This window comes from Clupea harengus, chromosome 1, assembly GCF_900700415.2.
Source record: "Clupea harengus chromosome 1, Ch_v2.0.2, whole genome shotgun sequence".
NCBI lineage: Eukaryota > Metazoa > Chordata > Actinopteri > Clupeiformes > Clupeidae > Clupea > Clupea harengus.
In genome coordinates, this window is record NC_045152.1 from 18,848,778 (window position 1) to 18,864,348 (window position 15,571).

The following is a 15,571-nucleotide window of genomic DNA, read 5'->3' on the forward strand; positions in this document are numbered from 1 at the left end:
GTGTATGTGTGGGATGAGTGTGACTGTACCATATTATAAGAAAAAAAAAAATCTAATGAAGTTTATGGGACGCTGTCATATATGTTGAATAAGGAGTCACTATGCTTCCCTTGATGCAACTTAGCATTCAGTGGGACTATGTCATTGTAGTTGAATTTGAATCATTGTCATATTTGTGTGTGCGTGAGCGTGTCTGTGCAGTATCCGCTAGCTAATACAGCCCCAGTGTATCGGTGTTGAACCTGTCAGATACCTGTGTTAGATTCCAATTTACTCTGTACTGAAAAATGTGAAAGTAAAACTATGCCATATATTCACACGTCTCTCCAGGCGTCATCTGTGTGTGAGTTATGTCAGAAGGTAAGACAAGTTTTAGTGTACGAGTGCTTAAAGGAGGTTATGTAGATAATTTAGGTGTGCTCTGGTCTTAGTTTTATAAGGGTTCTACCACACTATCTAGGGAGGGTGAGCAAGTATCCGGATTTGCTTTGCACTGCACACCAGTTTGACCCTGTGTCCCGCATATTGAGATGATGTCCCTCATTTTCATTGTTTATTTGGTTTTGAATTGTCAGGAATAAGAAGTGCGTTCTTTTACTGGCCCGGCACATGAGCCACTGCAATTGACAGCCTCTCACATAGTTTTTACTCTTACTATTTATCAGCGCTATGTCAAAAGCAGCATTGTGGCTCACACAAATGCCATGTTTTTCTAAAAACCTGGTTTTCATCCTATGGCGGAGAAGCGCGTAATGGAGGAGGCCATCAAGAGGCTGTAAAGGCCATCAATCAAACTGCAGACGTGAGGCCGGTGAACAATTCTGCTACGTCACAAAAATAAATGTATACAAACTTTGCAGGTAGGGGAAAAGCTACCTGGCGACATCATGGCTCATCATATATTTTATATAGCAAAAGCTGTAGTCTATCTTTTTCGGCATAACTGCTGCAGAATCGACTAGAGGACGATGTAGGTGTTTACAAGCCAGAAGGTACAATGAAAATGTTTCTTATTCAGTTAGATAGACTTTATATCAAAGTTTTAGATTACCAGTAACATGTCCCACATTATCCCACACAAACTACTACTACTCGTTCCATATTTGGTCTGTTTGCATCTGGTCACCCTACATCCAGGTCAAAGCGTTTTGCAATGGATGTCATTGCATTTTGTTTGAGTCGTCTGCAGTGCGGAGTGTAATTCAATTATATTTTATTTATATAGCGCCAGAACAATACAATTGTCTCAAGGCGCTTTACAGAGCCCAGAGCTTGGACCCCGTTAGTGCAAGCACAATGGCAACAGGGGCAAGGAAAAACTCTATGTAATGTAATCTATGCAAGCGATTAGCTATTTTGAAGAATGAAAGAAATAGTCAAAATGCCTGTGGACTAAGAGGAATGGAGAACGATTTGGTAGCGTGCGCAAATCACAAACCTGCAAGTGGGTGTGTAATGCACCAGGAAAAAATACGAAACATTTTTTTGAAATAATGCAAGCTATCTCTTACGACCTGAGTGCATGAGTAACAGTGTTTAGTACAGCAGAATTCATGCAGAATTCTCAATCATGGTATTTACATGGGGCTACGCAATAGTCTAGCCTACTATAAAATAAATAAAGGAAAACTGCCGTTGCGCACATAGAAACGAGTTTGACTGCCGAAAGGACTATAACTGCAGTGCTAGTCTGCCTGTATCAGTGGGGGCGATGTCTCCCCCTCCCTTTCAGTAGCTGGGGAATGATAGCGCCCCATCCCTCCTAGTCAAACTGCTGGGGTCCTTGGGCAAACTGATGATGTCGAACAAAAGGAGCGTGCCCGCGCGCGCGTCACTTGAGAGTGCTAAGCGCTCATTGGCTGAAAATGACATCACATACAAATGTACTATTCTTGGCGTCTGGAATCGGCATTACCTCATCCTTTTCCTCTCTCTCTCAGGTATAGACATTCAACAACAAACAGCGATAACGTCGCAGATCGAGAACGGAGGGCAGGGGGAACACATCTCCACCGTAGACCGGCGTGACGTTTCGGGTATTTATCGGAGGAAATACTGAAGAGTTAATATTTTAAATATTATTGGCAAACTCCAGCACGCACTGCGATATAGGATTGTCGGCGTGTACTTCCTTTCAATGCATTGAACTTTTATGCCACAACGCTTTTGGTTTTGCACCTATTCCTCCCAGCGATTCGATATTTTTTCTGCATATTGGAGAGAGACATCACTGGTGAGTTAGCCTACAATAATAACATACTAATAATTTTGTATAAACTGCATGCAAATAAATTGTCCAATATCCGTGCATTCCTTAGTGACTTAATTTACTGTGATAGACAATGCATCAACTTTATGCATTCTTAACCCGTGTCATATGCTTAATATTGATTGCTGTGAAAAATAGAAGTGGAAATATGTGTAGAAATGAGGTTGTGAAGTTGTCCGTGCATCTGCGTCATCTCTTGTTTTGGCTCTATGAAGTCACTCCACATGCTCGTTTTTTTTTTTTGCACAGAGTGCACCTCAGAAGAAAGGAGGATGGTGTTCCACAGAGAAAGAGATAATGAGCGTCCGCTGCTCTCCTGCATTCTGCCGCACCTGTACCTGGGTGCAGAGACAGATGTTACGCAGGTAACCTAAACTTAATCCATCTCTTAATATTTGCTGTTCATTACTGTAGTCTTTTCTTGCATTTATGTGAATGAGAACGTTAGTCTTTGTTTGACCTATTTCGTGTTCTGGACGTGACATGAGCTCATCTGGGTCGGCCGGAGCTGCTAACCTAGTTTTATTGTCCTAACAATGGTGTATCTGTTTCCTCACCGGTTGTAGGAGAGTCTGTCGGCGCGGGGAATTTCATACGTGCTTAGCGTCAGCCGCTGCTCCCCTCAGCCAACATTTCTCCCCAAGTCTCAGTATCTCCGGATCCCCATAGACGACTCCCTGCGGGACGACCTGCTGCCGTGGATCCCACAGGCACTACACTTCATTGGTAAGCCCACGGTGCATCACTGTTGACATCAGCTTGCATTATCAGAGCGTTTGCATGATGTGTATTTACAGTATCTCTCTGTCTCTCTGTCTTGCTCGATCTTAGATGGGGCCATGTCTCTAGGATGCTCGGTGCTGGTGCACTGTGCAGCTGGTATTTCTCGCTCTCCCGCTCTTGCTGTGGCCTACATCATGTATCGCCTAGGAATGGACCTGGATCATGCATACAGGTGGGTGTTCATATGTGTGTGTGTATTAATGTGGCATATATTTAGGCAGTAACCTTACAGTCCATGTGCTGATTATAACTAATGAGCTTTCTGCCTTATTAACAGGTTTGTCAAGGAGCGCAGACCCTCCATTTCCCCAAATTTTAACTTCCTGGGTCAGCTTCAGCTCTTCCAGGGCACTCTCACCCCCATGTGCCCAAATGCACACCATACGGCTGAGCCGTCTGATAGAGCTTTGGACTCACTACAGCCATTCCCTACCAGTGACCACACAGATTGCATTTCTTCTGTTTTGCTATCTACCAAACTCAACCCTAGCGCTCAGGACACGAGGCGTGGTAACAAGGAACACGTTCAAGACACAAAAGTAAACACACACTGTGAGATGTCCCACAGTGCACTGGCACAGGGGCAATCAGGTTCAAGCAAGGATGATACCGCAGCTCAAAGTGGAAACAAAGTATTGACCCAGTCCAAGTCTCCTGAGATCACTCTCGCTCTCTCCGACAAGCTCAAGAGTCTCACTCTTTCCCTTCAGCCCATAGAGGTGGAGGCTCCATCAGAGGCCCAGCAGAATCTCCAGAAGCCCACCACACTACAAATCCCATCAGACTCCGTGTCACTCTCAGAGAAACGCAAACGTCTCACTTTAGCCCTCACCCCTGTGAGTGCCTCCCTTCAGACACCACAGAGGGGCAGCACAGAGTGCAATAAGAGAGGCGAACCCCGGCAGGTTGCGACTAGCAGTTTGAAACTCCTCCACAAGGGGGAGTCAGGAGTGCAGCACAGAGCCAGGAAGTCACAAAGGAAAGCAGAAGAGGAAAAGGAGAAGCCGAGAAAGGCTTCAAATTCCCGACACTCCAATCCACAGCGAAGCTCTTCGCGATCTGTTACAAAAAGAAAGGACAGAGAAGAAAGAGTGGTAACAGGCCTGACGGATGCAGAGGCAAAGCAGAGAGTGATAAAATGCCACCAGGGGGCGCCAGAGCTTAGCAGACCCAAACTAGAAAGTATCAAAGAGATTCCCTCCGTGCACATGAATGGATCTCTACAGAAGGCGCCTCCATCCACCGCAGTGGAGGCGGTTGAGGGGTTAAGTGGCAACGCTAATCTCATGTCTCCGCTTAGTCTCACTGTTAATAAGCTGTTAGACTGGGGGGAGAGGATGCTGCTCGGGGTCCTGCTGGGCCCCCGCATCAAGGTGGGCCAGCCTGCCTTACCCTACAGGTGCTGAACGAAGGCTGATGTGGCCAATAGTAACCTCGTTGGACAGTTGGAAAAACCAGAGAGTGAATGGAAATGAATGAGTGAATAAAAAAAGGACAGTAAAATAACAGGAATATCAAGGGAAAGAGGGAATGTGTGACTTTCTTTGTGGATTTTTGTTTGACTGAACAGGGCCCATACTTTTTCACTAGGAGAGCTGATTTTAAACCTGATCTTAAACCTGTAGTGAATAAGATTAATAAAGGAACTCAGGATGCCTGAACCCGGAGCAGGGCTCTCTTGCTCAGGCATTTGTGGAACAGAGACCCTTATTGCATGTTTATCAGTTATTCTACATGTGACAGGCATACACGCTCATCTGTTAAGGAATGGTCTGTGATCACATGTCTTTATTTATTTTCTCTGAAATAGACTGTTGGTGTATCCTATCTTTAAAATAAGTGATTTACAAGTGTCTGTACTTTTCAGAGACCTATATATGCCTGAGTGTGTGGATTTATTATTTATGGAATTACATAGGCGACATTTATTAAATTATTACTATTTATTAAATTGATATTTTGATGATGGTATTTTAGCACCACAGCTTGTACTGAAATCACAGTATTCATTAAAGCTGAAAGTTTATACTGGTCTGACTTCATCTCTTTGTCTCGCACATTTCAATGATGTGGTTACCAGTGTACCTGGGACGATTTACTGCAGAGCAGAAGCCTCACCACTATCATGTACTTACAGTGAAATATAAGGTAACCTACAGCGTATTTAGAATTCCTAAGGTTACCCAAGCTCCCACAAATAATCTAAGGAACATTTGGAAGAAGGGAAAACGGTTTCCTATTAGACAGTTAATGCATAATTATTAGGTTCTTGATAACTATTCAAATAGGTCTATTGCCTTACAATAGTAGTTCTAACAATCTCCAGCTGTAAACTGCTCAGAACGTAATTTACTCAGAACGTGCTCGATGGCATTTCAGTTGAAATATAAAGACATTTTAAACATCACAACTCAGTTTGAAATGCATCAGAAGTAAATTTGCACTGCATCGCATACATCGGTTCGTTAGAAAACGAACATTTTGCGGGAATGCTCCTAGCGATATTTCTGTAAGCTGTGCTCCCTGGAAGAGGGGCGAGTCAGCAACACTCACTCATACGCCCATGATCATGAGTCACATCCGGCTGGGCGCATTCCCTGTTGCTGAAATTCCATGTGGACCTGCATTAAACCAAACATACACCCTCCCCCTAAATTCTCTCTTGTGCCTGGCGCGAATAAGGGACACTGCAGCCTTGGCTGCCCTGTCATTTTAGTCGATGCTCTTAACATTATTGTAAAAAGTAGACTACCGAAGTGCTCTTCGTTCCTCGATTTGATCTCGATGCTTCTGCAATATAATGAAATCATATGACAAACGAACAAATGGAGATATAACGAACAAATGAACTATCAGCTCTTGGTTAGTCTAATGGATACACTGCAGGGTAGTGGTCTTACCAGGCGGGCAATCACCAAATAAGGAAATGAGCAAGACCAATACCATTTAGGCTAGGCCTTCTTGTTTTAGGCTATATGGCACTATTTTGATTAACGACAACGTTTGAAATGTAGTTCGTATGTTATGATTAAGCACTCCAGCCAATTAAGACAACTCATGTGCAATACTAGGCCTATTTGTATTGCCTCTGCAGTCAGCAACGAACAATCGCTGAGTAAAACAACGGAACTCGCAGACACTCCCATTCGTACAGACGTATGAGAAATACGGCTGAGAAAAAAAAACGCCCCGGGTTATGAAAAAAAAGTCGGAAGGAGTTCAGAAAACTCAAGAAATGACAAAGGAAAAAGTCGTTTGTACGCTCAAACTGTAATCAGTCATCCGTCAACCTGACAGTAACGTAGCCTACTTCGAGTATGTTGTTTTAACAGTTATTTCCCGGGTTAACGTCCGCTGAAAAAGAAACAAAAGTATTACTAGAGAGCTGCTAATTAGCCTGCTCCTCAGTTGTGTGAACGCAAAAGCAGGAAAACTTGGCATCTCCGGACTGATTTACCGAAGGCGTCTGCGGAAGGAAGGTAATCCAAGTTTTTTCCCAACGCTCGGAATGCACCGTAGCAGACATTAGATAGTGGGCCTATTTGTAGGGAAATAGTTTAATATCACAGCTATATTCATAGGTAAGGCTACTAATTTAAGTCACTGTTGTCTGATCCCCGGTTAGGTAATTAACGTAGTTGATAGGCTGGCCTATAGCGATATTAGGATAAACGATAACGACTAAAAACTTTGGAGTATTGTAGCCTAATTCAAAGTTATCAGGCAGTAAGCTAATTAACGTAGAATTTATCTCCTTGTGGTTCGATACGATTCTACTTCCTCAACTTAAAATAAACATCTAACCAAACCATAACGTTTCATGAAAGAGGCCTGTTGGCCATGGGAATTGCTTAAGAAGTCATAGGCTATGCTAGATAATTTAAAGTTAGGTATGCCATGATGTCTTGTCAACATTCAACAGTTTCACTGTGTTTCTACGTTCTGGATTACAACCAAAATGATTTTCACCTGTACGATTGTATTTTAGTGGGAAATCATGTCCTCTGAAGAGGAGAGATTCAAGTTGGTAGTCGTGGGCGGCGGCGGTGTTGGAAAAAGCGCATTGACCATTCAGTTCATTCAGGTGAGAGATTGCGGTCAGAGCCCACTCCAGTTGGCTTTTATGATTTAAGATTTCAGTGATTTCGAGTCTCAGCCTTAGTGATTCTTGTTTGTGTCTGTGTTTGAGTTGTCTACTACTAAAGGGTGTGGATAGGTGTTTTCAAACATGTCTTCGCTTGTCTTGACCGAAAAATGTTCTTAGACTCACCCCTGTGGTGAGTTGAAGCCTACGTTTGAATGATATGTGTATTCTTCGTTTCAGTCATATTTTGTATCAGATTATGACCCAACTATTGAAGACTCCTACACTAAAATCTGCACAGTTGATGGGACAGAGACGCGACTGGACAGTAAGTGTTTGTGAAGCTCCACATAGAAACAGCCAATTAGTTTGTCCAGAAACTGACATTTACATGAGTGTAGGAAAACTGAAATGTTTTGCTAATAGCATAAAGCAGAACAGTCCAGATGTTGAAAAGTCAGTCAAACCAGTCATTCCAAAACAGGTTTTGAAACCTTTTTAGACCTTTGCAGTAGAATCTAAAGTGCTGTTGGTTTCGGTAGGCTTTTGAGTACATGTTTAAGTTCTGCGTACATGTTTAATATTTTACAGTGTGATGAGACTCTTGTTCACACCACAGTGTGGTCACAGGCATCAAATGAAAGAAACAGAATGTAAAGAATGTTTAAATCTCAAAGCTTTTAAGTTTGATTTCATATTTGTCTGTTGTTTTGGGTGAAATATTCTGTGCCAGAGATTCATGAATCTGAATTTTTAGACACGCTTACGTTTTAATTGTAGCTACAATGTAACTACATTAACGCAAACTGATACTTTACATTCAAACAATATTTGGCTTCTAGAAGAAATTAATGTGCTTTTAAAAGAATAGGCGTATGGGAATATTAGATGTGACTAGAATAGTGTAACTATTCAATTAGTTTGATATTGAAAGTTTAAGACACGACTTACAAGTGTGGTTAAACTGTAAGTGTACTGTAATATAAACCTAGATGTTTGTGAAAATGAAATAAATTATTCTGAACAGAAAATCAGGCTGTATTAAGTTAAACACAGCTTTGTTGATCTGTGATGGTGAGTTTGCTGTGTCTCATCTGATGAAAATCGTGTTTGATTTTACACTTTCATGCCAGTCTTTTGTGTAGTGATTAATTGTTATATAACCGTGATTTCTGTAGTCTCTATCCCACCATCTCCCTAAATCATACCTGATCATACAGGTCAGTGAGATGTCCGCATGGCAGAGAAAAGAGCCCAAGAGGCCTTGTGTGAAGTGTATGGGAAGTAGGCCTGTGTTGAGTCAGGCAGCCAGCGTGCTGTTTGTTTGTCTGTTTCAGTGTGTATATGTGTGTTAGAGGCTTGTGTGGTTTGGTTTCTCATGGGTTGCTCTGTGTTAAGCTGCTCTCATGTTTCCGGTCTGTGTGTTTGCATGTGTATATATGCTCCTATATGTGCTCTCTCTAAGGTTTTTTCTCTCTTCCTCTGGTCAGTTCTGGACACGGCCGGTCAGGAGGAGTTCGGAGCTATGAGGGAGCAGTACATGCGCTCAGGAGAGGGGTTCTTACTAGTGTTTGCCCTTAATGACAGGGGCAGGTAAGTGGACGCATGCATGTGAGAGAGAAACAGGGAGTGTGTGTGTGTGTGTGTGTTTACATGTGTGTAATATGGGAACTGAAAATCAGGTTTTGAAAGTATATGTGTCTTGTGGCAAGCAGACCCACCTCTACTGTACGTCCCCAGCTGCAGTCATATTAATGTGATCATGGCCTACATGCCTTGTGTAACTGCCAAGGTAGATCGGTGGAGTGATTAGTGATTATTCGGTTGACTGTCAGCTCTGATTGGTGTCTACAAGAAGAGTTGAAGAGTACTACATTTAGGGGAGCTCATGATCTCCCAGGCTCTTTGACATTTTACTATATTATAACAGACAAAATGTCTGGTGTATATTGTACTTTAACATGGTTAAGAATCGAAGATGTTTGCTGACTGACATGCAAAACATTTAGCTATATTATGCTTCAGTGTGACACTTATGCCAGAATGGAACCTCTCCAATTCATTGATGATATTTTGTCCCTGTAAGCCCTTGTTGCAGTGAAACTTGCTAAATGCTAATTTGCTAAATAAACTATTTTGTTCCTAGCACTTTTGACAAAATTCTGTTAATGGATGTTTTGGGAAGTCCTATAATACTGATGAATTGCACTAACACTTCCAGCTCTCTGAGCTGTATGCAGCAATTATGAAGGCAATAGGGATTACATGTATCTAATACTGTTCTAATACTGTACAATCATAGCCCCAAAGGCAAGAGAAATAGAATATGTTCACTTTGTCATACAGACATTGCTGCACACATACCTCACAAAGGTACATCTCATTATGTTGTAGTTTTAACCCCCCCCCCCCCTTCTCTCTATCTGAAACCTTACTCTCCCTCTATCAGTTACAATGAGATCCAGAAGTTCCACACCCAGATTTTGCGAGTGAAAGATCGTGATGACTTCCCCATGGTTTTAGTTGGCAACAAGTCAGACCTCGAACAGCACAGAGTGGTAATGACCAGCTTATGTCATGTATGCATGAGTGTGTAATTGGGTGAATAGACATCTCATGATGGAGCTATGATACTCAACAGATGTAAATGGAATTGCTTATCCATGGTGTAAGGATTGTTCCATAGCACCATTGGTTCTGCACCATGGTGTAAGGATTGTTCCATAGCACCGTGGTTCTGCACCATGGTGTAAGGATTGTTCCATAGCACCGTGGTTCTGCAGCACCATTTAGGGTTTGGTCTGCTTGTGTACCGATGCAGATATCCAGAGAGGAGGCGCAGGCTTTCGTCCGGGAAAACCGGATCCATTACATGGAGTCTTCTGCCAAGAACCGTTACAATGTGGACGAGGCTTTCCTGGAGGTGGTGAGGGCAATCAGGTGTGTGAACTTGAACCCGAGCTGTGTATGAGGCACTGTGTAGAGCTGGGCTTTCGCTATATGGAGCCTTTCATACTTATTTTATTTATTTTGCTCTCTTTCTCTTTCTTTCTCAGGAAGTTTCAAGAGACCGAAAGTCCACCTCTCCCTGCCAACCATGCAGGGAAACAGAAGAGCAGAGGATGCCCATGCAGTATCCTCTAACTGTTGTCGAGGCCCAGCAGTGGTTGGTGTTAGGTTGGTGTTGTGGTGAAGCATGATATTTTTCATTTCATTCGCACTTTTAAAAAACAATGTATTTCAAACTTTTTTTTATTGTTTTAATGTTTGGTTTTTATGTGGGTATATCATTTCATTATGCAGTCAGATTACATTAAAGGGAAAGAGATTGTGTAAAATCAAATGAACTGAAACAAACCCAGGAAAATTTACTTGAGTCCAGGGCTTTTTTGGTTGAGAGAAAAACAACTTTTCTCCACAAGGGGGTGCTATTTTGCCCTTACTGTGCAAGTCATCAGGTTTAAATGAGGGACTGGAGATGTTCTAAGCCTTAGTGAACTGATGGGCTTAGTGGTGTATTACGGTGTCTATAACCATAATTAAACATATCCAAGAAGACTCATTTAGCACTTTATGTGTAGTGCTCTATATTTGGAGTTGTTGTAGAGACACTGTCTAGAGCTATGTCTCCCAGTTTAGGAATGATTCAGAAATGCCTTGTACTCTTGCTACATCACATTTCAGGAACTCTTGGGTTCCATGGTAACATAATGAGCCATACGATGGCTGGCTCTGAGTCTGTGTGGAATCTGTAACAATCCAAGGTTGCTACAGTGCCACTGTGTGTTATTTAAGTTATCTGTGGAGTAGAGACATCTGCTAAATCTTTAAAACTTACCAAAAAAGCAGTTATACAGAAGTAGGTTAACACTAAGAAGCTTGGATGCCAATTATTTCTTATCATATCTTTTTGTGTGTATATGTTATTTGGCTTGGCTTGGGATGGGAGAGGGAGCGGGGAAGTGCTATGTGGATGAGCTGTTGGCTGTGGATCTAGGTACTTGTGACTGCATATGTGGAGATACATTTTTGTTCTTTTGATGCACCACCTTGTAACAATGATATCAATATATAGAGCACACAAAGGTTATACAAACAAACAAATTGTACTACATCAATGGATAGCCATTGTCTATGCTTTGAGGAGGGATGTATGTGTGATGGGCAGAGAATGTTTGCCCCTATAAACAAAGCAACGCTTTCTCTGGCCACTAGGAGGAACCTTGCACTCATGACACCTAGCAGGGACTCCAATAAGACTTTTCTTTTTTTTTTAAGTTAATCAGTGACAAAATTAGTTAACCAAGATAGAATACCTCTAGCCTAGAAGCAGAAACTCATTTGGAAAATCTAAGAAATTGAAATTCTGTCCATCTGCGTACATATACATTCTTCTGTTGTCAAGTTTTGAATGTCTTAACTGAAGGGAGTGTCCGACACTTCAATGTCTCACAGCTTTGCTCTGGTCAAATGTATTGTGGCAGAAGACGATGTTTTATTTGTCAGATGAAATACAGTAACTTACACCTGACCTCCTACCTTTTGCTGCCAGACTGTATGTGCACCCTGTATGCAATCCTTTTGTATTGACACAATGTACTAAAAATCAACCAAAGACTTTTATACCAAATTAAAGTATTATTTACTTAAACTGAGTAGTTACTTCTTGCCCTAGAAGTCCTTTGGCAGCACTTAGCTTTTCTTGTCATAAAAAAGTGTTTATTGTCAGCAGTATCTGATAGTAATATCAGTTTAATATTTGTGTTGTCAAAATAAAGAGGGAGATGGACACACAAAGCCAAATCATAATAACCAATGAAGCATATGAAGACTTTGCATGTGGTGTGTTGATAAATATTGTCATGCCTTAGATTTTGGTTTAATTAACTGAAACAAATAGAAATGTAGAGTAAGCCTAAAACAAACATGATTCTTATGACATGCAACCTTAAATATGAGGATATTACACAATATTCTGACTTAGAGGGCACTTGTACAGTGTGAGAGCATACGGCCAGGTTTGAGCACCCATGGGGTCTATCCACCATGTTTCTGGTTTGGACCTTAAAAGTGTCATTCGGTGGGATTGATGCTGAGGTTGAAGGTGTAACCAGGTAAACGGTAAACTCTAACGTTTGCACGTCTGAGTGGCATCTACATTTCATTTCAAGATTACTTTAGCAAAGGCCTAACATTTTATCCAAAGAAATTTGCAATATATGAGGTACACATCAGTTTGTATTCATGGGATTTGAACACTGTAGCAGGATTATTCCTGATGAGTTTGTTTAGATGCCAGTCTGAACAACAAATTCCAGGAAACTCCCCACAAACGTTCACTCCACAGGTATGTTGTCAAACCGGTATAGCGCGCTTAGGTCGTTGATGTTTTCATCGATAGGGAAACTGCTGGCAACATTTTGGAATGATTTTGTAATGTACAAGTAATTGTACGCTCTATAGGTTGTTCGTCTCGATACAAACGCGAAGACTGAGACCAGGCCCACTGGTGTACACTGAAAACGAAGAGATATCCGGGTTTAAGACGGGCTTAAAGGTAAGCAGGCGTCCACCTCTCGTTTGCCTTCCGCCATTGATCATCACCTGGCCATGGTCCAGGTAGTTCAACCATTTCTTATTTTCTCACTCATCGTCTTTGTACACGAAAACTTTCAATTTCCTGAGAGATCTAAAAATCGTATTCGTAAAGGAGCTGTAAGCCCAATTTATGAACGGCCTTAAATTGTTGCCGACAGAGACATATTTTCTGTGAAATACATCATTCAACACTTCGGTTAAATATCCAACCTGGACCATTATGTGTTTTACAATTGTAAAAGGCGCATTTTATTGCTGCATTAACGATATAGGCTACGCAATGGTTCATGCGACCAGTGTCCTGACAGCTCGTTGGTGAACTTTAAATTTGTTGATAATCCCACAAGGAATGTCATGATTTGCTTTGTGTTGAAGGCTTGTGACATGACGGTCCTCGCGACGGTGTGTGTCTGGATGCTGGGGCTGCCCCTTTCCTGGGGGAGGGCGGTTATTAAGAATCAAAATGGTAAACTCTTGACATTGGTCCTCCATGTATTTAAACATATCCCCCTCGCCTGTGTTTCATCTGACTCAGTAGATTTCAGAACTGACACTGATAACTGATACTAGATAATTGTAACAGATGATCTGCCTCAAAACCCTTGGCGTCATAAATGTAATGGTATATTGCTACTGTCCTGTGTTTAGATCCAGTGTTCCTGTCAGAGCAATCAGCAAGCCTTTTCTTATCACGCTCTCTGCTCTACAACTCCTGGGATTTTGAGCTGGCGGTACAAGGAAACATTGAGAGAGAGTGTAGGGAGGAGATGTGCTCCTATGAGGAAGCCCGGGAAGTATTTGAAGATGATATACAAACGGTGTGTGTGTGTGTGATTTTTTCCCAATGGTTTGGGGGCATGTGTACAAGAGGGTGGCAGAGGCTGAAAGACTACATACGTATATTTGACTATTGTTAATTATGTGACACTGTATAATAGACTAGGGTTTCTCATGATTTTATTATATCTATCTTCTGCTAGTGTAGTCATATGCAAGTTTAAATTATATAGCATTTTTTTTTTTTTTTAGCTTATTAACAATTTAAAGACTACTTGGTTTTCTGTGCTCTCTTGTAGAAATGAACCATCAGCCCTAAACTTGTTTCCCTATTTTAACAGGATGTATTTTGGCAGTCCTATGTCAGCAGTCAAGGTACAAACACCATCAATTATTTCTCGTTGAAGTATTTTTAATTGATGTTGGCTCTGTATGTAGTAAAACAATTAAATAATCACTGATCTAAAGAGTCAAGTGGTCCTTTTTTTCAGAGTCTGTTGTTAGGGTGGACGTACCAGGCCTGGTAGCTGGCCTCGTAGCCTTGCTACTGGTGGCTGTCATCGCCACTGTGCTTGGCTGCTATTTCTACCAGAACAGAGGCAAGAGTGTGAGCAGAAGTGGCAAGTAAGGAGAAGCATTTGAATGTGTATATTACATACATAGTTAGAGTCTGTAAACATACAGTTTCTGGCCCCATATTGTGGTGCTCGTAAAGAATGGACACAGTGCACTGCAAATGTATAGTCTTTCTTGTATAGTCGTACGCAAGTGCATAAAACTACATGACAGTATAGTACATTTATTTTGCTTAATCAAAATTTAGTTTACTTATGTATAGTGCCTATGTAACACATCAATTGCAACTCAGCGAGTATTGGTGTTCAAATGTGTGTGTGTGTTTTTTTTTTTGATAGTGCTCCTGTGCAGCTCCCAGATTCACATCGTCCCCCTGAGTCCATTCCTCTATCACAGAACCTTCCTCCAGGGCTGCCCTCCTACTCTGATGCCCTCCACCGCAGTGGGCAACATGATGCCCCCCCTCCACCGTACTCAGGGTATGTCGGCCAGCCTGGTCTTACCAAGAATGTTCTCTGAGTGTTTGTGAGTGTATGTGCTCAAGGTACGCCTGGTGCTTTTTCTCTCTGTTCGTATGTGTGCGTGTGCTTGCTCACAGGGCTTTACTAAGCATAGCTGCCTGCATCTTTCTAATCAAGTCCATGTTCTGTATCATCTCTTTGTCTGAAGGGGCGCCCCATCGGAAGCTCCAGGGCCTGAGGAGGGGGACTGAAATCTGGGCTTCAGAAAACCGGGAGGAAAGATGTTATGGTTTTCTGTTGCATTGGTCAGTTATATATATAAAATGTTGGGATAAACTTAAATTTCAAGGGATAATAGACTTTCATAGTTTTGATGAATGACCTAACTCACTGTAGACTAGGCTACTTCATGAGAGTGGTGAAGGGAATGCAGTTTTTGCAGTGAGAATTTGATGAAGCACGTTCAACTGTTTTCTTGTTGTCTGAATTTAAATAATAATAATAAAAAATTACTACGTTTTTGTTTGCACAGCTCCTTTCTAGGTTACCGAAGTGTAGCCTATCTTACTGTAAAACGGGTCAGCTTTGCCGTGGTGGGGAAATACAACATAGGCCTACTCAGATGCAGTTGTTTCTTGTGATTTGTAGCCATTTTATTCAGATCGTCTCCTCTGTGAGCAGCTGATGGTCATCCACTCTAGATCTGGCTCAGTGGATTTCATGCGTTGCCGTGTGGTGCGTGGGTTCCTAGACAATACTCTAGCCTGGGCGCGCTCCGCAGGAGGAACACGAGAGGGGGGCGTGCGGGCGCGCGAGACGGCAAGATTGCAATTCGGCTGGACAGCCAGCCAATCATTCAGCTGTCCAACTAAATGCTTTTGCTGTATACGAAAACCTTATTTTCTGCATTTAGAATACAGCATAGATCTACTACATATTAACTCGTGGTAAATCATACGTTTGATTGCGAGATTTGTCAATTATATTGTTGACGCCGTGTAATAGTCTGTCTAGTTTACCCCA

At 41.9% G+C, this 15,571-nt stretch overlaps 4 protein-coding genes across 11 annotated transcripts in view; all 4 read left to right on the forward strand.

The window, feature by feature from the left end:
• ap2a1 (adaptor related protein complex 2 subunit alpha 1) overlaps positions 1-317 on the forward strand; it is a 25,666-nt gene extending 25,349 nt beyond the window's left edge. For all 6 annotated transcript variants that reach the window (XM_031569868.2, XM_031569873.2, XM_031569881.2 and 3 more), the window contains one exon: positions 1-317. This exon is cut by the window's left edge and continues 1,807 nt beyond it. The gene's annotated coding sequence lies outside the window, so the exon portion shown is untranslated.
• A 1,506-nt stretch (positions 318-1,823) lies between these two features.
• Positions 1,824-5,083, forward strand: si:ch211-195b15.8 (dual specificity protein phosphatase 8). Its single transcript, XM_031569905.2, has 5 exons — positions 1,824-2,233; positions 2,519-2,634; positions 2,836-2,995; positions 3,101-3,224; positions 3,330-5,083. The coding sequence occupies exons 2-5, from the start codon at positions 2,542-2,544 to the stop codon at positions 4,456-4,458; spliced, it is 1,506 nt and encodes a 501-aa protein (XP_031425765.1). The 5' UTR covers positions 1,824-2,233; positions 2,519-2,541; the 3' UTR covers positions 4,459-5,083.
• Positions 5,084-6,011: 928 nt separating this feature from the next.
• rras (RAS related) lies at positions 6,012-11,787 on the forward strand. Of its 2 annotated transcripts, none has more exons than XM_012825813.3 (7): positions 6,012-6,531; positions 7,041-7,136; positions 7,377-7,464; positions 8,627-8,729; positions 9,586-9,694; positions 9,958-10,076; positions 10,193-11,787. In XM_012825813.3, the coding sequence occupies exons 2-7, from the start codon at positions 7,050-7,052 to the stop codon at positions 10,278-10,280; spliced, it is 594 nt and encodes a 197-aa protein (XP_012681267.1). In that variant the 5' UTR covers positions 6,012-6,531; positions 7,041-7,049; the 3' UTR covers positions 10,281-11,787. The 2 variants fall into 2 exon arrangements, with proteins under 2 accessions (XP_012681267.1, XP_031425815.1); XM_031569955.2 differs by lacking the exon at positions 6,012-6,531 and adding an exon at positions 6,555-6,633.
• Positions 11,788-11,955: 168 nt separating this feature from the next.
• Positions 11,956-15,474, forward strand: prrg2 (proline rich Gla (G-carboxyglutamic acid) 2). 2 transcript variants are annotated; one of them, XM_031569947.2, is made up of 8 exons: positions 11,956-12,483; positions 12,600-12,693; positions 13,110-13,200; positions 13,383-13,552; positions 13,853-13,886; positions 14,003-14,135; positions 14,426-14,566; positions 14,757-15,474. In XM_031569947.2, the coding sequence occupies exons 3-8, from the start codon at positions 13,119-13,121 to the stop codon at positions 14,797-14,799; spliced, it is 603 nt and encodes a 200-aa protein (XP_031425807.1). In that variant the 5' UTR covers positions 11,956-12,483; positions 12,600-12,693; positions 13,110-13,118; the 3' UTR covers positions 14,800-15,474. The 2 variants fall into 2 exon arrangements, with proteins under 2 accessions (XP_031425807.1, XP_042563792.1); XM_042707858.1 differs by having other exon boundaries at positions 12,600-13,200.
• Positions 15,475-15,571: the final 97 nt, after the last annotated feature.

Excerpts from the sequence above, each read along its gene's own strand:
- prrg2 (XM_042707858.1), top strand. The coding sequence starts at position 13,089 with ATGATTTGCTTTGTGTTGAAGGCTTGTGACATGACGGTCCTCGCGACG. Across the intron at positions 13,553-13,852 it reads TTGAAGATGATATACAAACG|GATGTATTTTGGCAGTCCTA; the intron begins GTGTGTGTGTGT and ends CTATTTTAACAG. Across the intron at positions 14,567-14,756 it reads CCCCCTCCACCGTACTCAGG|GGGCGCCCCATCGGAAGCTC; the intron begins GTATGTCGGCCA and ends CTTTGTCTGAAG.
- rras (XM_012825813.3), top strand. The coding sequence starts at position 7,050 with ATGTCCTCTGAAGAGGAGAGATTCAAGTTGGTAGTCGTGGGCGGCGGC. Across the intron at positions 7,137-7,376 it reads TGACCATTCAGTTCATTCAG|TCATATTTTGTATCAGATTA; the intron begins GTGAGAGATTGC and ends TCTTCGTTTCAG. Across the intron at positions 8,730-9,585 it reads GCCCTTAATGACAGGGGCAG|TTACAATGAGATCCAGAAGT; the intron begins GTAAGTGGACGC and ends TCCCTCTATCAG.
- si:ch211-195b15.8 (XM_031569905.2), top strand. The coding sequence starts at position 2,542 with ATGGTGTTCCACAGAGAAAGAGATAATGAGCGTCCGCTGCTCTCCTGC. Across the intron at positions 2,635-2,835 it reads CAGAGACAGATGTTACGCAG|GAGAGTCTGTCGGCGCGGGG; the intron begins GTAACCTAAACT and ends CACCGGTTGTAG. Across the intron at positions 2,996-3,100 it reads ACAGGCACTACACTTCATTG|ATGGGGCCATGTCTCTAGGA; the intron begins GTAAGCCCACGG and ends GCTCGATCTTAG.